Source organism: Equus quagga, chromosome 3 (assembly GCF_021613505.1).
Source record: "Equus quagga isolate Etosha38 chromosome 3, UCLA_HA_Equagga_1.0, whole genome shotgun sequence".
Taxonomy (NCBI): domain Eukaryota; kingdom Metazoa; phylum Chordata; class Mammalia; order Perissodactyla; family Equidae; genus Equus; species Equus quagga.
Window position 1 is genome coordinate 54423552 of NC_060269.1, and position 23704 is coordinate 54447255.

At 40.0% G+C, this 23704-nt stretch overlaps 1 protein-coding gene across 7 annotated transcripts in view; it reads right to left on the reverse strand.

The window, feature by feature from the left end:
- SH3RF1 (SH3 domain containing ring finger 1) overlaps positions 1-23704 on the reverse strand; it is a 158230-nt gene that overhangs the window by 21007 nt on the left and 113519 nt on the right. For all 7 annotated transcript variants that reach the window (XR_006887930.1, XR_006887929.1, XR_006887931.1 and 4 more), the window contains exons 5-9: positions 17066-17368; positions 12211-12321; positions 4329-4492; positions 2977-3147; positions 334-593 (exon numbers count right to left, since the gene is read on the reverse strand). Coding sequence is in view for 3 of the 7 variants with exons in the window: in XM_046656335.1 (XP_046512291.1) it covers positions 334-593; positions 2977-3147; positions 4329-4492; positions 12211-12321; positions 17066-17368 (1009 nt within the window). In the remaining 4 variants the exon portion in view is untranslated. The remainder of the gene's footprint in view (positions 1-333; positions 594-2976; positions 3148-4328; positions 4493-12210; positions 12322-17065; positions 17369-23704) is intronic.

Here is a 23704-nt window from a genome sequence, read left to right on the forward strand (position 1 = left end):
GTAGCACATGGTGGTCGCAATGCTGCAGCTGCAGCTGCAGCAGTGAGATCTGAGATCATGTGATCTTGACTGTGATCAAGTACTATTGACATTCTTAGAATCAGCCTAATTTCTTTCAGACTTTTGATCCGTGATTCAGGCTTCAATTAACGTGTAGGGCAGGCTTAGCCAAAACAAGCAGATGGAAAACGCCACTGACTAGACTGTGCCTGCTTCTATTTCCTAATGTTATTCTTTATTTTTATTTTACATGTGCTTTTCTCAACATCTGTTGTAAAAGATCTGGTATTAGGCAGGCAACCCTGATGCTGTCAGGTCTGGTGTCCTCCTTACCTGTCCTCACAGCATTGCGGGCCTGGTTGACTGTCATTTGCCCAGTCATGTGCAACAAGACCTTAGCCTGAGGGCTGGTCTGGATATGAGCTGCTGACACCACTGCTGTGGGGACAACACTGGGACTCGCAGCCATACCATTGCCCTGGAGCTTCTGGGCAGGCCCTCCTGCGGTGGAAGGACTGACCATGGTCACCCCTCGACTTGTCTGACCAGCAGTAGACATAGGGACTTTAGCTTGGGAAGCATTTGTCACCGCCCTGCCAAGACAGAAACACAGACAGAAAGCCCAATCCATCAGTGAAATGGGAGACAGAACAATTAAATGCAAGAAAAATGACTCAGAGCTTTAAGAAAGAACATTCTAAAAAATGAATGGAATTATTTTTACAAAGTGTAAGAATAGCAAATTCAAGGAAAACATGTCCCTGAGGCAGAGAAAGGTCTTAAAATGTATTCTGAGTCACAGAGAATCACACATCATACTTTGCTCAAGAATATACAGTACTGGGTTCAGCTTTCCATATCAAGACCAAACCTCTCCACTGACTTGAAGGCCCTGGATTCTTCTGCTTCATCTATTGAAGAAGCCAGGTTTGCTACCTTACAATATCCCACATTTCCATTGCCTTGCTCATGTTTTCTGTCCTCTCCCTAACTGCCCCCAGTCCTGTATGTGCGTGTACACACACTCTTGGAATGTCCTCTCTGGCTTCTCTTGACCTATCTTAATCTCATTTATGTTTCAAGATCCAGCAGAAACCCCGTCATCTCACGAAGCCTTGCCTAAGGCTCAGGCTTAAGACTTTATGATTCTGCTCTGTTCACGTGGATTTCTTCCCTGTGGCCCTTAACTACAAAATGCAGTGTATTGTTTTTTAGTAAATTCCTTAATAAATACTCTTGACTCACAAAAAGTTCCTTGAAAGCAGGGCTGGTGTGAAATGGTTCTTTTCCATTCCTCCAGTATTTGCACAGTTACAGGGGTAGAGCCAGCTCTAAACTAATACGTACTGGCTGAATTTAATTAAATTAGGTTCAGTGTAGTTTTGTGTAATGTATTTTCTTGATATTCTAAATTTATTTAAATGACAATTCTATATATAGTAACTTTCTATTAAATAAAATACCTTATTAACTCGAACGTCCTTATTATTTACCATGAAGAAAAACAGAGAACTTACTATAGGTAAGCATCTCTCCAGAGACTTTGAATAATTTGTTTTTGAATTTTATGAAAATGTTTTCCTTCATTAACTTAACTTTTTGTTGTTGTCTGGTTTGTTTTATTTCCCTTAGTTGTTATTTGTTTCCCACCAGGGAGGGTCTATTTGCCACCTTCTGGATGGGCCGAATCCTGAATGTAGATTTTTAACATATACGGAAAAGAGGGTTTATATTGATTAAAAATCTGCAAGTCAAATTAAAGCTAACGTTCTGTCACCACCTGCAACAATAGTGATTTCCCTTTGATTAGGCTGCTGGCCAACCTATGAATCAAGGCCAACAGCTGACAAACATGTCAGTTCATTAAGCCATTTATTTAAAATCAAGGGGTTTGAGGAATGATTTAACGCAGTTTAACCTGGACCATTCTGAGCCCCGCAGCCAAAAACTGGGGCTTCCTCAATGTTGATGCCATTATAGGTCATTTCCTTCAGTTTCCAAGGCTACTTTCCTCAGTGACCAGAAGGTAGACTATCTTTAAATAAAATAACGAAAATTTTGTATATCTAAAGCGCATACTTCCTAGTACCCTATAATGGGCTTTCTCAACCTCGGTGACATTTTGGGCCAGATAATTCCTTTCTGTGGGAGCCTATTCTGTGTATTGTAGGATGTTTAGCAGCGTCCTTGCTTCTATGCACTAGATGCCAAGAGCAACCTCGTTCCCCACCCCACTCCATAGTGATAACCAAAGATGTGTCCAGACATTGCCAAATTCCCCTGGGGAGCAAAACTGCCCTCAGTTGAGAAGGATGAAGGACCTACATTATACTTAAGAAATTTTATTTCTGACTGTATTACAGAAATTAGTTGCCAGAATTCAGAGGTAGTCATCAAGCTACTGGAATAAATACAGAGCAGACCACCTGGGTTTGGGGACTTCTTCACTATGAGAGCTCAGACACATTATTTAATCTCTCCGTGCCTCTATTTCCTCATCTATTAAGTGAGGATAACAGTAACACCTACATCCATGAGTTGTTTAAGGACTTACGAGTCAATATATGCAATGTGTTTAGAAATCTGCCTGCTGGCACATAGTAAGCATTATATAAACATGTAAGTATTGGTAATATAAGCTTTTGTGTATACTAAACACCACATTTTTTGTTTTCTAGCAGAAAAATGTTGAAAATGGTGTAGTTGTGTCTTGTCAACATATAACTTAAAGCAAATAACTTACAACCCAGTACATTTATTGGTAGAAACCTATAATTTCACATACATCCATGTGAAAAGTAACCTAAGAATTTTAGAGTTAGAGGGATTTCAGCAAATATAGATACGGATTTTTAAAATGTTGGTTATATAACAGGCAATTATAATGTGAGAAGAAACATGGATAGGCTGAAAACCATGGACAAGAACAAAGCTGCTCTGTTTAGAACTCAGTGAACCATTTATTCAAAACCATACCTCGTGACTGGTGCCACGTAATTGCCAGGGAAAACCCCGATCTTGCTGGTGTGCATCGAAGTCCCTTTGAACCAGCCATCTTGGCAACGCTCAAACACTAAAAACATCTCGCCTTTTCTCAGCTCCAGCTCATCCTCCTTCCGGGGAGTGTATGGATATATGGCAACATACCTAGAAGGGAAAAGAATATTTGATTTCAGGTGGAGTAGCAGATAATACCCCAAGATGCTCAAAACTCTTCCCTGCTACAAAGTCTTGAATATTTTGTACAAACATAAGCAGAAAGTATAGTCCTTTAACCTGTAAGCACCAGGGTAATTGTCCATTGAAAGAGGTTTTTCCATCCACATTTAAAAGACAGAGGCCTTTCTGATTAAGAACCGCCAACCTGTTCACGGTCCTGCTGGTGTGAAGGTGACTATCCCATCAAACGGATTTTGTGTGGTGTGAAAGAATTAATGCAGCTTCCCAGAGGGCCCACCCTGCTGCCGGGGATTAGGTACCCACTGGGAAAACTGAGCTCTTCAAATGGCACTTGTTAGACTTGGGAAGTAGCCCCAAATGAGGACATATGGTGTGAAATCCCACTGGGAAGCACAACGTGCTGCCAGCCACACACAAGTCAAACCTGGAGCCTTGGGCTGCACCTGCTTTTGTATGCCCAGCCAGGAAAAAGGCTGGATTTAAAAAATCAAAGGGAAAGTAAGTCCAGATCATAGAGAGTGCAGAACAACCCCATGATGCAAGGTGACTGCGTCACCAACATCTGGAAACCAGGCAAGCAACACTAACTAATAGTTTTTACCGCTAGTTCTAAACTGTTCCATGTATAAATTCACACAATGCAGGATCCACAAAAATCTAGCCATATTCTCCCATCAGTAAACTCAGAACAAGATAATTAGACTTTTCTAGATACATATTGCTGGGGACTTAAGAGTTTTCACATGCATACTCCAACTAGATCTGATTTGTGTGGAATATCTTCCTATTCCTTAGTATTCTAATGCAAGGAAAGAAAATGGAGACAAAAAGCTCAAACAGGAGTAGTACAAAAAGGCAGATCCATCCACTATAATGTTATGAAGAAGCAAAGAGCCAGGTTTCCCTGAACTCTGAAAGGCCGTCACTCAGCAGGATGGCTGCCTGGCGAGCTCATGCATTAGGCCCACTTTGTTTCAGCAGTTTCTGAATTATATGCATGACTGGGTAGAAGTTTGCAGGACACAAACAACTTGGATGAGCCCTAAGCCTGTCACCAGCTCATATCAGAAAGGTGTTTCTCTACCTCTGCTGTTTGGGCTTAGTTTGAAATGAACGTTTACGCAGTAACAGATGACACCCTCACTTACAGACTGGGGCGAGTCTGAGGCCGTAAATGTGCAATCTGCTCTGTGGGTCCTGCGCTGGGCCTCGGTCCCATCCCAGCAGCAGCAGCAGCAGCAGCAGCAACAGCAGCAGCGCCCGGAGGTGTGGAGGCCAGGAGAGGGGGCGGGGGAAGAGGAGGATTCATAGTCTGGTAAAAGAAAGAAAGAGAGGAAAAAAGAAGGAACAAAATATTTATTTACATCTTTTATGGAAGGTGGGAGGGAAAATGAATCAGAAATCCACGGAGAAAGACTTTAATGGAATCCACACAGAGCAGAACGAGCAGGCTACCTCCCATGAAAGCCTCTTTTTTTTAAACTTCATCTCTTGTTCGTCTTTAAAGATCTTAAAGCCACAGCAGCCTTTTTAGCAAACAGGTAAGTAATCACACTGGGGAGAAGGGGAAGAAAAAAATGAAACAATTGCATGTACTTTTAAGATTAATAGCACTTCTAAGTACAGACTTGGACAAGAATCCAAATGCCTTTCAAGGGGGCAACTATAGTGTCACAGCGCTTGCTAGGAATTAATTTGTGATTGTTTCTGTAACCTGAAACTTAAACACAACACAAAACAATTTAGCTGCATTCTATCTCAAACCATTCCCTCAGAAGAAAATTTCCTTTGATGCCTGGTCTCCAAAAAGCCCAAACAATAGCAAGCCACAATCACTGGGCTATTGTTGCTACTTCTGGTTATTCTTTTCTTAACTTTGCCAGCTTTTGAAATTTAGTACTATCAAGGCTGGTAATCTTTAACAAGTACACCAGTGAAAAGCTGCTGGTTCCTTTATGGGCACAGACTAATGGGGTTCTGCCTACAGGCTTCCATGCCCTTTGAAAAAATCAATGGAGCAATTGTTACCTTCTGATCTACAAACCCCAGATAATTCTTTAGGGTCTGTATACTGAAACTCCTGGGAAAACAGGCACACAAAGACCCGCCTGAATCCCCACCACGCCCTCCCCAAATCTTTGAACCACTAGATGTAAAAACTGAATCAAGGAAGAAATAAGGAGACTAAAGAATGCACCCAGGAAAGCGTAAATGGCTTCCACATACCAGCATATTAATAAGAAAAAGCTAATGATCTCTAAACATGGTTCATAATAGTCATTTTGTTTCTGTTTTATTGAATATCAACATGTACTTCATCAGCCTGTTAATGTACATAGTTCCAGAAACATAATAAACTGAATAGAGAAAATTCTCAAATTTCTAGACATACGTTGCAATTGTTTCACACGTTATATTTAATTTTTTGCTGAGGTGACTTTCAAGAAGGATTTTTCCTATACTGCAGCTGAGCTGTTGCAGAACATTCCGTGCAGAAATAAATAAGGTACAGAGCTGTGAACAGACTGCTAACCTGGCTGAGGCAGAGGTCAGTTCAAAAAGTTAGAACTTCATGAATGTTACTCACGTTCTCCATACAAAACATGACAGCATTAAGATTTGTTACAGCTCTGGAATTTGCATGTACTGGGGCTTGGAGCTTTCAAAACCTTTACCCAGGAGAAGGTCAAGTGTTCACTCCATGCGGTCTCCTCCCAGTGACAAAGTGGAGAAAAATAAAGATAATCCTGGTCAAACACTCAGCAAGTGTGACCCGGGCAGTTCACGGGTGATAACACATCAGTGGCTTGACGGGCGAGATAACAAGTCTAGACTGTACATAGAATAATATACAGAGACTGTAAAATTACCACTGAACTGATTTCCATTGAAACCTCCCTAAGCCCAACCTCAAAACAGCGTGGCTGTGGAAAGGCAGAAGACAAACGGCACGAGCTCAACAAGGAGCCCAACAACTACCGCTCCTGGAAAGTACTTAAAACAGAACCTGAGGCACAGAACCAGAAAGCTCCATTTCACACTCTAAGTAGAATTCTATGTCAAGAGGAAAGGAAATTAAAATTGTCTGGTATAGCTTAACTTTATTAAAACGGAGGCTGTACTAAATTGGTCCCAAGAAGAAAAAGGCACAAAACATCTATGGACCTGATAAAAACCCAGCCATATTTTGTCAACAAAATATAAAAAAAGGTCACCTCTTATAGTTAAAAAATACAATAAACAAATGTTTCGTTACTTTTACAAAGAGTAAGTTAGAAGGCATTTAAGATACGGCATAAAAGAGGATATTCTGAAAAATCCCAAAGGTTGTGCTTGAGAGAAAATGCCGTTATTTCTCTCTTTTTTGTAGTTGAAACATAGATGCTCTTAATAAAATTGGGCAGATTTTGTTCCCAGCGCTGGGTTACATATCTTTGAGGAGATGTGCACGTGTGTGTGCATGTGTATTTTGGGTATAGAAGCACACAGACAAACACCAAGAGAGAAAGTCTGATTAAAATCAGATTCCTAGAGGTTGCACAGCCCTGTGGGGTTGGTAAAATGATAGGGCTCTGGTGAGTCCAGGGCCGTGACAGACTAGGAAGTTCTGTGGGTTGCTTTATAAACAACCTAAACTGAAATAATCTGGTGATGTGGAAGTTCAAAAGGTAACCCACTGTGTCTTGCGCTTCAGGCAGTCTGCTATCCTGCGAGACCTGAAATTTCTACAGAGCAAACCACAGCCTTTCATTCCCCCACAGCTGACCTGGAGACCTGCCTATTATTTCATAGCCCAGGCCAGCCCAGGCCAGCCCAGGCACCAGAGGCTACGATACATTCTCTACCAGCAGCAAAAAATTATCTATGGACCTGCTGGAAGCATAGGTGACATTTTGCTAACAATATTTTGTTCATTTAATATTGTTCAGAACCAAACGTGATACTCAAATGTCATTTTCACTAGACACTGCATGCTAAACTAATAGGGGCTTGAGAACTGCTCATCACCTATAGTTCTAGCTTTATGGAAATGCAGCAGTGTTTATTATCAAAGTAAAGTTGTCCATAGCCATGGCCCAGGTCACAGAAATACTGATGTAGAAAACTGGATGTTATTCTGATATTCATTACAAATGAGCTTCCTGCTTGTGCTTCTATAGATTCAGACCTTCTGTTTACCAGTATGTGGTAATGGTCTGACACAAGAATTACCATTTCTGAATAGTATTTAGCTTAAAAACAGGACTTAGTGGTCTGCTAATGTGAAATGGCCATATTTTGCCGTATCCAGGTTCTGTTCCCCTGTCCCACTGATCTTGACAGAAGAGGCAGCTTTACACTGTAGAAGTAGCATGGGCTTTGACAGATTCCAATCCTGGCTCAGCCTTTTAGGGCAGTCCTCAATTTCCACCCTTTGTGAGGGAGAGCACCAGGAAAGAACTGTCCTCTCTCTGAGTGGTCTGGGTTCCAGGCCACTGACAGGCCACATTTGCTAGGGGACACTGTAAGTGAAAAGCTTGAGTATGTGGGTATGAAACCCCTCCTCTCTGGTTCTCTCTCCTCCTTTTGCCCTTTTATGCTACTAGCCTGGTGGTTAGATCTGGATTTGACTAAGGATAGGTGACAAGCTCCATTAGGTCTTAGGCCTGGGCTGAGGGCTGCAGGCCAGCTTACCAGTATAGTGCTTTTCACTGGAGTTTGGGGCACAAGTTGAACTGAGAATAAAGGGTTCATTTTCTTTCCAGCTGTCCTTTATGTGTGCATGTCCCTCATGTACCTCCCAGGGTTGGAAAGTGAGTGGCAGAGGAGACTTTGGGCATTTCGAGGCCCTTGGGCAAATATCATTTAATAGCCCCAATCCCATCATCATTTCTTTCTAAACATCTGATTTCCAATCAACACACTTTCGACACTACACATCAACATCTCTAAACAGTCTGTGTACTGAACTCGGACACACGTACACTGGCCAAAGAGGGAAGAGTTCAAGCTGCTGCGCCCCAAGTCAACAGTTACCAATTTCAGCAGAGTTACCACCTACATGCAGCAGTGTTTGTGCAATTAGTTTAGTATTTTACTTTCTTTTTTATGACAATGAGTAGGAAGTAGAAAAATGGAAGTACTGATGCTAGTGATTAAAAAAATCCTTCGGTTTCAGAATTTAATAAAATTAAGATAAAGATGGAAACTAGTGAGTCTTCAGTTTCAACTGGATGCTCACTGGAACTGACGCCAGTCAACTGTGGTACAGCTATGAAGAAAAAGAAGAAATTAAAGAATATCTAAAGAGTGCTAGAAATAGCTGCTTAGAAGACTAGGTCTAAAGAGGAAGATATAATTAAGAATTTGGTAATTTAAAAAATCTCTCTGGGAATGGAGTTTCTCTCACAAATTGTAGATGTATTGTTCTACATTTGATTTGTAAGAAGAGACACCTATATTAGTCAATTGACTTTGTATACATTAAGCAAGGTTTCTACGCCTTAACATACCCATGTGAGATGGAGTTATAATTAGAAATAGTTCAGGGTAAGCTGCCTTTTCCAGTGCCCTGGAGCACAGCAGAAGCTCAACATGGTACATGGAAGCTACTGTTATGATTCAAGAGACTGTGAAGTTCAGACACCATCTTACTCATCTTTATACTGCTGTCACTTAGCTTTGCAGACAGAAGGTAACAGATCCTCAATGAGTGTTTCACGAATGAGAAAACATTCTGTGCTTCTACCCATCTTAGAATAATATGATATGGATCAAGATGCCTTGGTTCCTGAGACGATAGAGTCCTTTTTTGTTGTTATGATGAAAGTTTTGGCCATATCCTACCCCTCACCTTGATTTTCAGAACTCCTCCTAATTCCAAGGTTGGCAGTCCCACCCCTGCTAGTTCCAGAGCCCTTCCCTTGTCCTGCCTACAGCAGAAAGTTCTGCTTAGCCTTCCACAATGGGCCACAATGGACTAACTACATAGTGGCTATTCTGAGAACCTGACATCATTTAATTTTGTTTTTTTAAATAAACACACACACATACACAAAATGTGTGTGTGCAAAATTTTTTTAGTGAGGGTTACACACTTTTGGAATGCAATCTGTTTATGAGTTGGCTGTGGGCTATATTTGGCCTTTATTGACCTGGCTACTTTGTGACATCTTGCAGCTAAACACTTCTCAGCTGGTACAGAGGACCAGCGATTATTATCACTTGTTTTAGAAGCTCTTCTGCCCTTGTGTAGAAGATACAAGACTAAGATCTTCACCTTCCTCTCGCAAAATTAGTCGGAAAAAAACCATCACTACTATTAATAGTCTGATGTCTGAATTAGATTGGTGTAATACAAGTTTTGCTCCTAAAACTAGATATTTAACATTTTAACTGTTAAATGTGAGATGTAGGGGACAATATGCTCATAACTTCATTCTGCATAAAACATTAAAAAGTCTCAATTCATTAAAAAAGTACTAGAAATAATTTCAATTTCCAATTCTAATGGTGGCATTTTATTACCTGTAAATCCATGCCATGAAAAGCATGGTTTCCTTTCCACCAAGCTGCATACGATTGCTGTGATAGTACTCAAAGTCTTGGGAAATATTTCAAATTTTAAATAGGATCCTTGCTGTGATTAATGTAAGATGCAGAGGGCACATGTTACTGAGATTTTTTCCACTTAAACCTAACATATTAAATCCAAAACATTTCTGCCAACCTACCAGGCACTTTGAGATCTAGACATCTCCTGGGATGACAGGCAGGCCTGTTCATAGTTAGCTTTTCATTAAATGGAGTTGGCACAGTAGACACACTGTTTAATAAACCTTCCTCTTATTTAAGATGCAGGCTTTCTTATATAATCCTAGGATGAAATGGTTGAATATGAATTAATTTTTGTATATTTATGCTCTCTTGTGACCTGTCCCATTGATTTGCCCTAGAGTGCACCTGTAGCTAAGAGCAACTGGCCATTTATTATATTCTAAAATTTTCAGCCCACAAGGGCTGAAATTCAGCCAGCTTTATGTCTTTTCCACTAATTAATTTTTCTAAGATCAGAAAAGTCACTCTTTTTCCCTTAAGAAATCAAGTTAGAATTTTTCCATGTGAAGTAGTCATCTGGAAATGGAAATACCAATTGGTTATGAATGTATTGGGGTGGGAAGAGAAGGAGAGTCTTCTCTGGAGATGTGTGGGCAGGAGGATTATGGAACTTGGCTCTGGTCAAAACACCCAGGGCTGATGGAATCTCAGGGAAACCACATTTCAATAAAAGTTAACTGAATTTCATCTTCTCCCCAGATGAATCAATGAAACTTCTCCTCCTGCACCAAACAATTGTACTACCTAGGAAGCTGTAACCATTCTGGGAACATAAAAAAAAAGGCTTTAACTCCTAACCAGAACTTTATTAACCTCTATTTAAATCCAAGAACATGATTAACTCTATAAAAAGTATTCAAAAGTCTAAGTCAAGCTAGATAATAACTCTGCATTTATTTATATCCCACCTTGTTTCAAAGTCAGTTTTCAATTATTCATAAAGTGTATCAAAACAAAATAAATACAAAATAGGAAAATGAGGCAAAAGGCAAAGGAGGACAATAAAACTAGACGGAGCCAACATTTTGACTAATATGTTGTGAGGTCCTTACTGGGCGGGGGGGGGGGGGGGGGGCAATTTTGGCTTTAGGCATTCTAGCAGAGGGAAACATAATCTTTACAACATATATAAAACCCACAGCCTAAAAACAAACCAGCTGCTTAGAAGCCTGACTATTCCTAGTACAGGGAGCAGAGAAGCCATAACAAAATGAACCAGGGCCGCCAAGGCATTCTGAGAGTAAGCCAGTGGCACATGTCACAGGCCCACCTTGCAACAGTCCTCATTGGAGGCCAAAGATGAGACCAATAATAGTCATCCCCTTCTACATTCTAGGCACGGTGCTAACTCTACGAAGTAGATAGTATTAGCCTCATTTTATAGGTAAGGATGCTGAGGCTTAAAGAGGCTGAGTAACTTTTCATGGTCATATAACTACTAAGTGGCTGAGCTGGGCTTCCCACCCAGCTCTGTGCCCCCACCACTGGCCACACTGTTTCTCTGAGACCATCACAATCAGGTGAGATTTCATAAAGTAACTTACAGGGGTGGGGTCCAATGGGGAGATCTGATTTAGAGAACTTTTCTATCCTCATTCAACTCAGCACTGGAAGAAATAGTCTGAAAGCATAAGCCCAGGCATTGGCCTGGATGAGAGAGGTCTCACAATTGCTGGCTCCTTGCAGTTCAATTGCCTGCAATTCTAGGAAACAGGATTTAACTACTGTGTTCCTGCCACCTAAGGTTGCATTTGCTTGCTTCTTCGCTTTTAATTTTCTCTCCGTAGTGTTCCTCTTCTCTGTATCTCTCTCCCTTGTCTGCCCTCATTCTTCCTATTAATTTCCCCTGTTAGGATGTTTTAAAGCAATTAGTTTTTAGACACTGTCTGCAGGATGCTGTTTTCAGAAGCAAAATGAACATCGTCTGAGGGGGCCTTCCGAGGCAGCAGGGATCTTTGGCAGCCGGAGCTATGGCTGCGCCAGCAGAAGACAGGAAACTACAAGGTGAATCGTAAATGTAGAGATTTGGAATCCACTTCCTGTGTGACTCAAAGCAAACCATTGAGTCCAGGCATCCCAGTTTCCTCAGTATTTCTATAAATGTGTCTTTGTAAGAAATAAGCAAGGTCTAGAAACTCAAAAGAAATCAAGGTGAAGCCCTCAGGAAATCAGGCTGAACTTTAATGAAAATTAGAAGTATTTTACAGAGCTCTTCTAAGAGCTTCAGGCCACTGATCCTCTCCCTTAAAAAATTAGCAGGCTGCAGGCAAGAGGCTTTCTAATTTTTTGTAAGATTCACAGAGATAACAGATGAAAGATCCACCCCACCTGGCAAGTGTCAAGGTAAACTGCAGGTGTTAGGAGGTGAAGTGTCCCAGATCAACATGACTGAATACCAAAGAGAGAAATAGAGATGGGAGACACTATACTCACTCCAAGGGCAGCCGGGTAGGGAACATCTGACGGGAAAGTGAAGGAAGGGCCAGTGGTCACTGGGCTGCTTGGGGGTGGGGTCACAATTAACCCAGTGGTACTTATGTGAACCTGCCAAGTGAAAAAGAAAAGTTAATAGAAAGAAGACTATATTTAATACAACGGGTTATACTGGCTAAACCTTGGAAGGGAAGGCAAATCACACCTTAAAAAAAATCTATAGCTTCTATTATTTTGGGAAGACTGAATCCCTTTCAGTTTATTCAACCCAAATTTACGGATTACCTAACTTGTATTACACACCGGAGAGTCACAAGATAAATACTGGCCACTACAAAGTCTTAATACAGAGTTCAACTGCTGTTGGCTTTCACGATAACAGGCTGCCTCACTCGGGATGGTACCATGAACCAAAGTGACCTTTCAGATGGTCAGCCTGGTGCCCGACTAGCCTGCTAGCCGTCTCCCTCAAGATCCTGTTAAGGTGGCTGTGGGCTGAATACTCACCTGTCTATCAAGACGTTAAATCCATGTGAAATGGTTAAGGTATTTTGCTATTCTCGGGATCGTTTTTCATGACTTTTACCTTTCATTGGGGACACATAATTAAAATGCAGCTGCCTAGTCAGACCTACGGCAAGTAATTATTTATAAAACCTTTAAAGAAACAATGTCAAGGCAAATTAACTGTTTTCAAAGGTGGCTTATCCACCATACTACCCAAGATGAATTTACTAGACAGAAATTGAGTTATTCGGGTCATTTTCTTGCCTGTGTTCAGTTACTAGATCAATTTCATTCAAGTTGCATATCAGGTCCAACTGCAGAATGCCGCGGTGTGACCTGATGCTGCAGAAGTAGGGATGCGGGTTCTTGCACAAATGGGATGTTTTTCCTCCACTATTAAAAGAATGTGGCTGGCTGGTGCCTTGTTTCCCCAAAGAAACAATGATACACCAAAAATGCTAGGTTTTTTGTAATAAAAACTTAATCCCTAACATAGTTTCCTCAATTTCCGTAAATTAAGAAAAAGACGATCAGGACAAAGAAAAGCTCGAAGATTTGTTCCCAGAAGGCCAGAAGGAAACTTTCAGTTTCCCACCGGGTTAGGCCTTGCCAAGACCGGGCATAATCAGCACCACAGCATACAATTTATTTTCACAAATAAATCTGTGTTATACATGGAATCTATATCCTTTTAAAATTACATCCGTACCTGTTAGCTCTTGTATAGATTGAACCTAAGGCTTGAATCTAAGTAGATCCAAGCGATGCCACTAACAAGAGTTTTTCCCCAAAGCCTCATTTTCTGCCTCTCCTGTGAACCATAGCCTATTTCCAATTAATTTCTAAGGGGAAGCACACTGATTTTTCATTGTAGGATAAAACCCAATGGCCTTTAGCTATTTGATCCAATAAATCTGTTTATATACATACGTCAAGGACAGCTGCAAGTTGGCACCACATTAAAGATGAAGTCTTTCTTAGAGGATACAAGGAAGCTCACTTCAAACTGTGCACCATTATCAATGAAACTTTGGGATAGAAACAAATTACCAAAACACAGCTTCCTGGGCCTGACCCTACAAATATCTGAGAAAGATCTCACTATTGACTGATGTTTCTCTAAAAGGCCCAGACTGGGAGTCAGGATAATTAGCTGCTAATGAGCTCATGGTCTGGGACAAGTCACTTCACGTCTCTGGAGCCCCATGAGGAGCTGGACCAGCGGCTCCCTAAGGTCTCTGCTGTCACAGATGCAGGAGCGAAGCATTGAACATGGAGAATCCTGCAAGCACCAGTTCAACATGGAGCCGCTCCTGGCACTGGAGTAAAGGAGGAGACAGAAGTCATCCAAGAATGACTAAAAGCAGAAGAACAAGAAGCAGAAGTAAACCAGCCAAGGGTGAGCATGTCCAGAATAAATGCCCTGAATAGGGACAATCGGACTTGCTGCTGTGCTCATCCTTTCTGATGGAACTGCCAGTTAGGTTGGTCTCCTCTCCAAGGAAGGGCTATGTGGAGAGGGAAGAGCTGGGGAAAGCAAATGGAAATGAGTCGGTGGATCTTCTGCTTCCCCTGAAGCCACTGGCAATACAAAAATGCCACAGAAACATTTAATATTATGAATCGCTTCACCAGCTGGCAGAGGCCAAGAAATACTGTGAATGTGGCCAGGGGAGCAGACAAAATGTCTTGGTTGCTTGTAGCACCATGTGCTTTTACAGATGTCAATCACAGACATCTGTCTACATTTGTTCTGGTGACTCACCTGGACAGCACAGCCTATAAATAATCTTCTAATTTATATATTTGAAAGTTCAGCTGTCTCTCAATTGTCACCAAATACAATAGCAAGCAAGCCCTTCGCTCCCTTCTTCTGTCCATTTCCCCATCCTGTTGCCTAGAATTTGGATGTGACAGGAAGATCTCTAATTGCCATACAGAAACATGAGGATAAGGACCTAGCCAGCTGGAGGAAAGGTGAACTGGAAGGCACCCTCACACCAGCACTGAACTGGCTTCATGGATTTCACTCAAGTGAGAGAAAATGAACACTCACTTCTTTAGGCCCCTTACTTTAGATTTTATAAAAAATGCAAACAAACTTAATCCTAACTAATACATTAAGAGAAAAAAAAATGGAAAGAACATTGAGGGTAAAGGCCGGCATGAATAAGGAAAAGCCAGACAGAAATCAGACCCAGAGTAGGAGACACACTCAGCAATGGGCCTCAGTCAAATCTACTGAGAGGTCCCTTGCTGTCTCTTTAAACAGCCTCACATGAATCTTTTTCCTATACCCACTGATCTCCATCATTAGGAGAGTGTGTGCCTGTCACATATATTACACACACTCCTTGCTTTATTGTGGACTGTGCTCCTCTCCAATGTACACAGTACCCTAGACAAGTAGTGTTTTCTGTAAACCTAGGCTGGAGAAACCAGGCAGCACTTCAAACATCTCCCATCCTCTTCTAGAAATAACCTCTCCCTGAGGCAACACATTACCACTGCAAACAGAACGAACTAGAATACGGGAGGAGGGGTGGAATGGTTGAAAGGGAAACTGTTTTAACGAACACAGAAAGAGCCTTGTTTCTTAAGCTACTCAACCAAAACAAAAATAGCTCTACTTCATAGCCTTCATTCCCAGCTCTGGTGTGGCAGTGTCAGACATGCTCACACCTGATTGCTGAGTCCTCTGCAAAAGAGGTAAACGCTAAGTTGATCTTCCTTTCTCTTTTAATTTTCTCTCCTGCCAAAAGATTACTGTCCATTCTTTTAAAGCTATTTCCATTCTACGTTGCCACCAGTCTTACTAGCCCCCTCCATCAGAACCTTATTTAAAACTCTGCAGTTTTGAACCTTTCCAGGGTAACCTCACTTGGTGCTTCTTACTCTGATCTATAATCCATGTCTATTTTTCACATGAGTATTATCATTTACATGGAAAATAACATGGTTCTCCTTCCTACACATTTTTCAAGTGACTCATTCATTAGACAAATATTTATTGAGTGCTTATTCTATGTCTGACATTTGGGATGTATCAGTAAACAAAACAAAGACTTCTGCCCTCATCATAGTCATGTTCTAGTGGGGTGTGTGTGCATACACGTGTGCACGCGTGTGCACTCTATTTCCCTCATACGATCACAAGTTTCATGGCCCTACCACCTAAAAAATGCCAACGAACCACAATCTCATTCATAAAGTGAATGCATTTAACTCACAACATGCAGTATGAATCTAAAGGAGTTGGGTCAAATAAATGAGGCTGAGAGAAAATAATTTTTAATAAAATTGGCAAGGAATACCAAAAACTGTACCGTAAATTTTTATTCTGTGCTCCAAAACAGGCACTTACTAAACTATAAACCTCTTGAGGACTAGGACCATGTATTTGTTTGTTTCTTTTTTTCTTTAAAGGAAAATATTATTTTTATATTTTTTACAAAACCACAGCTATATTGTGAAGTAGAATATAAAATCTATGTGAATTTTAAAAATGAGAGGAAAAAAATTTCTTCCACCTGTGCCAGGCTGCTTTGGACTAGGCTCTCTTACCTTTGGGTTAAGAAAAATACAGTTGTCATCTAACTGGATAATTAGAGCAGCCCTGTGACTTCGGCAAGGCCACAGTTAGGCTCATTTTGCAGTCCAGAATTAAGGTCTAAGGGAGGGAAGTTCTATATCTTATTCATCTTAGCATACACAGTGCCTAGAAGGGTCCAATAACAAGGCACTTAATAAATGTTTGGCAAATGATGAATAAATATTTCCAACATCTTGTTTATTTTTATTAACACAAGAATAATGTGTAGCTATTTTTTAAGACAGTCCAAAGTCTTGATGAACTAATGAGCTTTAAAAAATAGACTAGGCCAGTTTCTAATTTAAATTAAATACTTCTTCATGTCCTTTCTCTATAACTCTTGGAAGCCTAAATATCAAGGTAAGTTACACAGATGCAGGCAACTGCAAACTTGATGAGTTTTGACCACAGCATCTTCAGTTTGTATGGAAAGTAAATTGGCAAGATCTCCCAAAGCAGCTTTGTGAGAAGGTTCTATAAAACTGAGTGATTGCTTGGTGAAACTAACAGCATATAAGTCATCTTGTAATTTCTGATCTTGCCTTTGAGAATGACTGAATAGTCTGGGTTAATGCACCCAAGTTAGTTTTCCCTTCTCCATTTTCCCTCCTACAGAATGAAGAAAAGGCTTTGCTTCCCAGGAAAGGTCCAATCTTCTGAAGGCAAAAATAGACAGTATCCTTCAACTAATGAGCAAACGTGTGTGAGGAGATCATTTTGGGGCCGAGCTCTTTTCATGCCTTTTGGATGATTTACCTGAGAAGGGGCACTGCAGGACAGCCCGGACAGCTCACTGATGCGAGCGGCAGCTGTGGGGTTGCTGGAGCTGATGAGGACAGGCGGGCTGATCTCCATGGAGTGGCGGTTCTGGGAAGCCTGGGAGGATTTGCTGGCCATGGTGAGGGAAGTGAAGGAGTGCCGCTTTTTGGTGTTCTTCTTGGTGTCGGAGTGCTTTGGGGCAGTGCTGCTCTGGGCTGCCACCGAGGTACATTCCCCAGCATCAACTCCTGGCACAGGAGGCTTATCCCATTCTATCAGCTGCTTGGCAGCTGAGTTGAACTGCAAACCAACAAATCGACACAAGAAGGTTACGCAATTCTCAAGGACTCACTGGGATTTATTTTCAACAGCTTTTATCTCAAATTTAACATCACCACTTTAAAGTTTGCATATGCAAGTATGGTTTTTTCCATGTGAGATGTCTTCTCTCTCAATACGAGGATTTCACCGTATCTATGTCACAGATAGATGTTAAACCAAGAATAAACCATTTTAATGCAAGACTGACAAGGTCAAAAAATTTTTTTTCCAAGAATTTTTAGAATATCTCATGCTAAACTTTGCAGTAAAAAAAGATTTATTTCAATTCACTGATGAAATTTAGAGAAGAGCAATTAAAAGGGTACATTCGTCTAACTGAATACTCTGTTGCCCAATTATGGCTGAATATTTGCTCAGAGCACAAGTGAACATTGAAGGGTCAACTTTTGGGTTTTGTTAAATGAGCAAGACGACAAAGAATAAATCATTAAATGTCAACTCATGTACTTCCATGTAAATTAACCTCCTGCCTCTGTATTTTGGGAGAACCTCACAAAAAAGTTGGTAGAAACTCCTGATGTATTTTTTGTCATATCATTGTGTCAGTCATTTTCATATGTGCTTAAATTCTAAATTGTAACAGGCTAAGACATGAAATTCAAGTCCTGTTGGCAAGCTAGCTTGTCTATCTGAAAAGGTGTTTGAATGTAAATAACGGTACAAGGGGTCAAAAGCTGTGCACCGAGCTGACAACATCAGCAAGAAGAAAAAGAACACAAGCTTTTTGTTTCCCCTGAGGGAAAATATAACGTTTCAATGATAACATTCTCTTCAAGAGAGCTTCCATGATGACAAGCTGCATATAACTTACCTAGATATTACAATAACGGGCAAACACTGAGCATAGTTTAACCTCTCCTAAAAACCATTAAGATGAAAAATAATAATTACCTTTTAAGAGGTAATTTAGGTCATATTAAGGATAATTGAGATTTTCCTATCTCAGTATTGCATGCTCAGCACTTTGCAAGTGTCCTGAGATAAAATAACATCATCAAATGTTATTTTCTACCCACCTCAATGGTTAGGACCATATCTTCTCACTCTGCTGATAAGAATGTGCTACTAGAAGAATGTAAATCTTGTCAGTCAATATTTAACGGAGTGAACTTGCTTTGGCACAACAGGCTGCTCACAAAGCTGTATTAATTGCAGCTCAGTAGCCAGTGCTTCTGAAGATGATCACAAATTGATTAACAATTTGTTCCTGTGGCTCCCCAGGGAATCAAATTCATCTGGCCTGTCTGATCGATAATTAGTAGTGCACAACTTTTTCAAACATAAGATACCTCTCCTCAGACTTCAAGGTTTTTTCCTACATGATAAACTTTCAAGAATAATAGGCAGCGATGCCACAGTAACACTTATCAGCATCTGAAGTACCAATAGCGGGAGAAGAGGATCATAATGACTCTTTGTGCTGTGTGTCTAGGCATGACGAAATGAGGTACTATTAAAGGGCGGCCTTATTATAGCATTATAATGGCATTTGACCAGGAGATCCAGAATTTACAAATCCTACCTTGGTTTAGCCATCCCACCTTCTGAGTGGTCCCCAAGAGAATCAATGCCCAAAGGAAGCAATGTAACATTTTATTATAATGACAGGAATGGCCCAAACGTCAGTGTAGAGCTTCGATAAACTGCAGCGAACCAGGTGGTCGTAGGGTCCTCTTTCCTACATAGACTAGGTGTAAGGGGTTTGAAATCAAAGCAGACAGAAAAGCTACTCCATTTCCCTCATCCCAAACTTATCACCCAACGAGATGAAAGGCCACTGCACCCAACGATGCCAGAGGAAAAGGAAACAGAGAACGCCTTCTTCCAGTATAAGCTCATTTAGATCCCAAGACACCAATCCTCAAAAGCATGACCTAATCAGTGTGCTGGAATCCAAACAATTAACTTGGCACTCCTGTTGCATTGAGTAAGAAACAGGAGAAGGAGGTGAGAAGACTCCTCGCTGCCGCCACCCCCCCCCTCCCCCGACTGAGGCCAAAAATATGAATAGAGAAACTATCACTTCTACTTGATATCACGGTTAAATTAATTCTGGGGTCAAACTGTAGGCTCCATTAGCAGTGTCTGTTTTCAAATAGTTTAAAATGTTACCATAGTCTAGTCATGGTCATACCTAACCAAGTGTTGGTTATAGTTAATACTGTGTCAACATTTCAGGTTTCCATACGCCATGCTCTGGTATAAACACCTGAGAAACGAAGTATCAGTCCCTATATTTTCTGATGTTTTTCTAATCAGAAGAATACTAGGTACTTTCCTTGTATCTTTTTTTGTATCATATACTTTCTATCAAAATAAATACAAATTGATCACGTATTATGTGCTAAATAATATACTAGGTGCTGGAGATCTAATAGATGCAAAGAAATGGTCCCTGTCTTTTAGGAGCTTATAAACAGACATATAAATAACACAAGTGCTCTCTATAATTTCCTATGTCTGGCTTCTTTCACTCAACAATAGGCTTTTTGAGATTTATCCACATTGCACCATGAATCAGCCATCTTTTTTAAAAATTGCTGTGTAATATTCCATTGTGTGGATACACCACAGTTTATTTCTTGATTCTGTTGTTGATTTATATTTGGGTTCTCCTTCCCTCCTCTCCTCTCTCTTCTCTTCTTCCCTTTCTCCTTCCTTCCTATAGATTTTGGCTATTAAGAACAATGCTGCCATGGGGCCAGCCCTGTGGCTGAGTGGTTAAGTTCACGTGTTCCAGCTTTGGCGGCCCAAGGTTTTGCCAGTTCAGATCCTGGGCATGGACCTAGCACCACTCATCAGGCTGTGTTGAGGTGGCGTCCCATACGGCACAACTAGAAGGACCTACAACTAGCATATACAATTATGTACTGGGGGGTTTTATGGAGAAGAAGAAAAAAAAGATTGGCAACAGATGTCAGCTCAAGCGCCAATCTTTAAAAAAAAAAAAAGAACAATGCTCTCATGAATAATCTTGTATATGTCTCGCCACCAAACATAAGCACAAATCTAGATATTGGGTATATGCCCAGGAGTGAAACTGCTGGGCCATAGGGCTGGAATGTTTAGAAAAATATAGTCTACATGCCAAAGCATGTGTACGCAGGTAGACACATCATGGTGTGGTGGGATAGCAAATTGCAGACAGAAGACCACAGTTCAAGTCCTAGCACAACCACTAACTAACTCTGTGACCTTCAGGGAACCATTTTACCTCTCTTGATTGCAGCTTTCCTATCTATGAAACGAAAAAGTTGGAGCCAATGATCTTTTTGTCTCTTTCGGCTCTCCACATGTATAATATATGATCTCCTTTTAAACAGATAGAGCTCATTTTTCTATTTCATTTCTTTCACTTCTATTCCTCTAAATAGCCTAGTATATTTTTCTTGCATTTCATTTTTACACATGGACAGTAATATTTGTTCGCAGGATGTTGCCATACCATAAAATTACTTTAGACTTCTGAAGCAGCAGAGGGTAGTATTAAAAAATGCTATTTGCTGCCTTTATAAGTTCCAAAGAAAATCACAAAGTTAAGACTTTGGTAGAGGCATTAAGTAAATCGGGCAGAAACTTAAAGAGGCTTTTGTTGTAAGTGTAACTTAACCTTCAGTAACAACAGGAAAGCAAGGATCTGACAGCTTTTAACGGAATTTTGATAAAGTTCAGTTTTGAATGTTTGAGCTCAGCCATGTAGGCTTTCCATGACATTTATCTAGCCATGACCTTTGAGTTCAGGAGTGCACTCATCACCTGCAAAATAAATTTGTTTCCTAAAATACCTGCTTCCAAGCACTTAGGAAGGATAAGACCTCGGTTGGATACAAGGTAAAATTCAGTACACTGGAGCTAACAGCAGAGACTGACAGGATTTGTTGATCCTAAAACTCCGAGGTCTCTTTTTAGGAAACTCTAAAATTTAGAAAGAGAATTATCATAAGTATAATTAAACATGAGAAGGGAAATATTGACAAAATAATAACAACAACAAGGCAATTTGAAAAATATCAAAATAACTTTTTGTGTGTGGTTCTCCTCTTTGCTAAAGAAAAATTTGGCCTTCTTAAAAGATGGAACTTAAATTTTTTTAAAGAGAAAAAGAATTTTAATGAGAACTAAGTTGAATAGACACTATTTTATGTGAAGCTTTACAGATGAACCAGCCCCTAGTTTTTGAGCACTGGGGAATACAAATAGTAGGTTTGAGGAGAAGAATCTATTCTAAATTACAATCCACTAGAATGTCTCCGAACATAAGGTTTTTGATAAAAGGCAAAAAAGACTTTTAAAAATGTTAGAAAGTAATATATGCTCATTATTTTAAAAAAACGAAACAGTACAGAATATTATGAAGTAAAGAGTGAAAGGCCTCGGCCAGTTTCACTCGGGTCTCCCAGCAACCCAGTTCTCAGATGGCTCTCCATTTAACAGTTTAGAACACATTCTTCCATATATTTTCTATGTAGATGTTGTTAAATATGTCTCCTTTATTCATTTTTAACCCAAATGAAACCAAGCAGTACATACTATTCTCTCCTCTAACAATATCTCACGATCTTTCCATGTCAATAGAGACAAGCTGACAGCATGGTAGTCCACTGCACAGAGATGTCATCACTTAATGTATCCTGGCATGTTTGTGGAAGCATATCTGCAGGATAAACTCCTAAAAGTGAAACTGTTGGATCCAAGTGTAAGCTTAAAACACTTTTTTGAAGGATATTGCCACATTACTCTCCAAAAAGATGTTAATTTTCATCACCTCCAATAGTGCATAAAAAGTCCCTGTTGCCCTACATTGTTTATAGTATTAGGTGTTATCAATCATTTTTTCAAATCTCCATTAGTTGGAGAGTAAGAAACTATATGATACTATTTTAATTTGTATTTCCCTATTAATGAGATTAAATATCTATTTTCTTTTTCTAAGATTTGCTTATTCCCACACTTTATCCATTTCCCTATTGGGTTGTTGGTATTTCTCTTACAGATTTATATGTTCTTTATATATTATGTAAATCATTTGTAATACGTATGTATGTATGTATACGTATATATTCATCAAGTTAGAAATACTGTCCCAATTTATTTTTTAACTTGATATATGTTTATTATACATAAATTTTTATTTTATGTGCCAACTTTATCAATCTTTTCCATTATGGCATCTCAACTTAACAGCATGCTTTAAAAATCTTATTCCATAGTTATTTTTAAAAAGAAAAATCTAATATTTTTCTAGTCTTTTTATGGTTCCTTCCTTTTTTTCTTTGTTTTCACATCTCAGTCTTTGAATCAGGTGATCATTTGGTTTTGTGTAGAGAAGAGGTAGGGATAGTGCTTTGTGTTTTTCACATGACTCAGCAGCTGTCTCATCACCATTTATCAAACAATCTATCTTTTCCTCATTGGTTTAAAATGCCACCTTCATAACACCATGTTTTAAACGTAGTACTTCACCATTCTGCTGCATTGCTAGGTCCAATGTTCCTTCCCCAGATAAGACACTTGGGAAAAAAACAGTGAATGAAAGCTATGGGATGGAAATTCATGTCATTTACCCCCTCTTAAGCAGAAATGAAAATATTTCCCTCAAATTGCAGTCCTTTGCAGAATGTTTTTTACATAATGACAATGAGGAATTTGTATTTCCATTAGTCTTCTATTCTTCCCTGCAATTTAGGTAACAGGTTTTTTGTTTCCGAATGATCCCAATACAAAACCAAGCTCAGCCTTCATTTATAATACAAGACTCCCCCAGAGCAGAGGAATAAGTAGAGAAACTGAAGGGACTACTCAGGAGTCTTCTTAAGTTGATCCAAAAGCCTCCCTCAGGTAGCAGCTCCATTTAGACCTCTGTAAATACTTGCTGAATGGATAAAAATGGTGGTCTCTTAGAACTACCAAGGGGAGGGAGGGCAGCCTCTAGACCAGCACTGTCCAATTGAAGTATAATATGAGCCACATGTGTAATTTTTAATTTTCTTATAGCCACATTTAAAAAGATAAAAAGAAACGGAAAATTAATTTTAATAACATATTTTATTTAACCCAGTATATCCAAGATAGTATCACTTCAACATGTAATCAACATAAAAAATGATTGAGATAGTAATGTTCTTTTTTTTTCCTACTGAGTCTTTGCAATCCAGCGTTCAGTGTGGACTTACATTACATCTCAATTTGGACTAGCCACATTTCAAGTGTTCAATAGCCACATGTATCGGACAGCGTGAGTCTAGACCCTCAGGAACTCATGATGGGGGTGGAACTGCATCCAAGGTGCCTGTC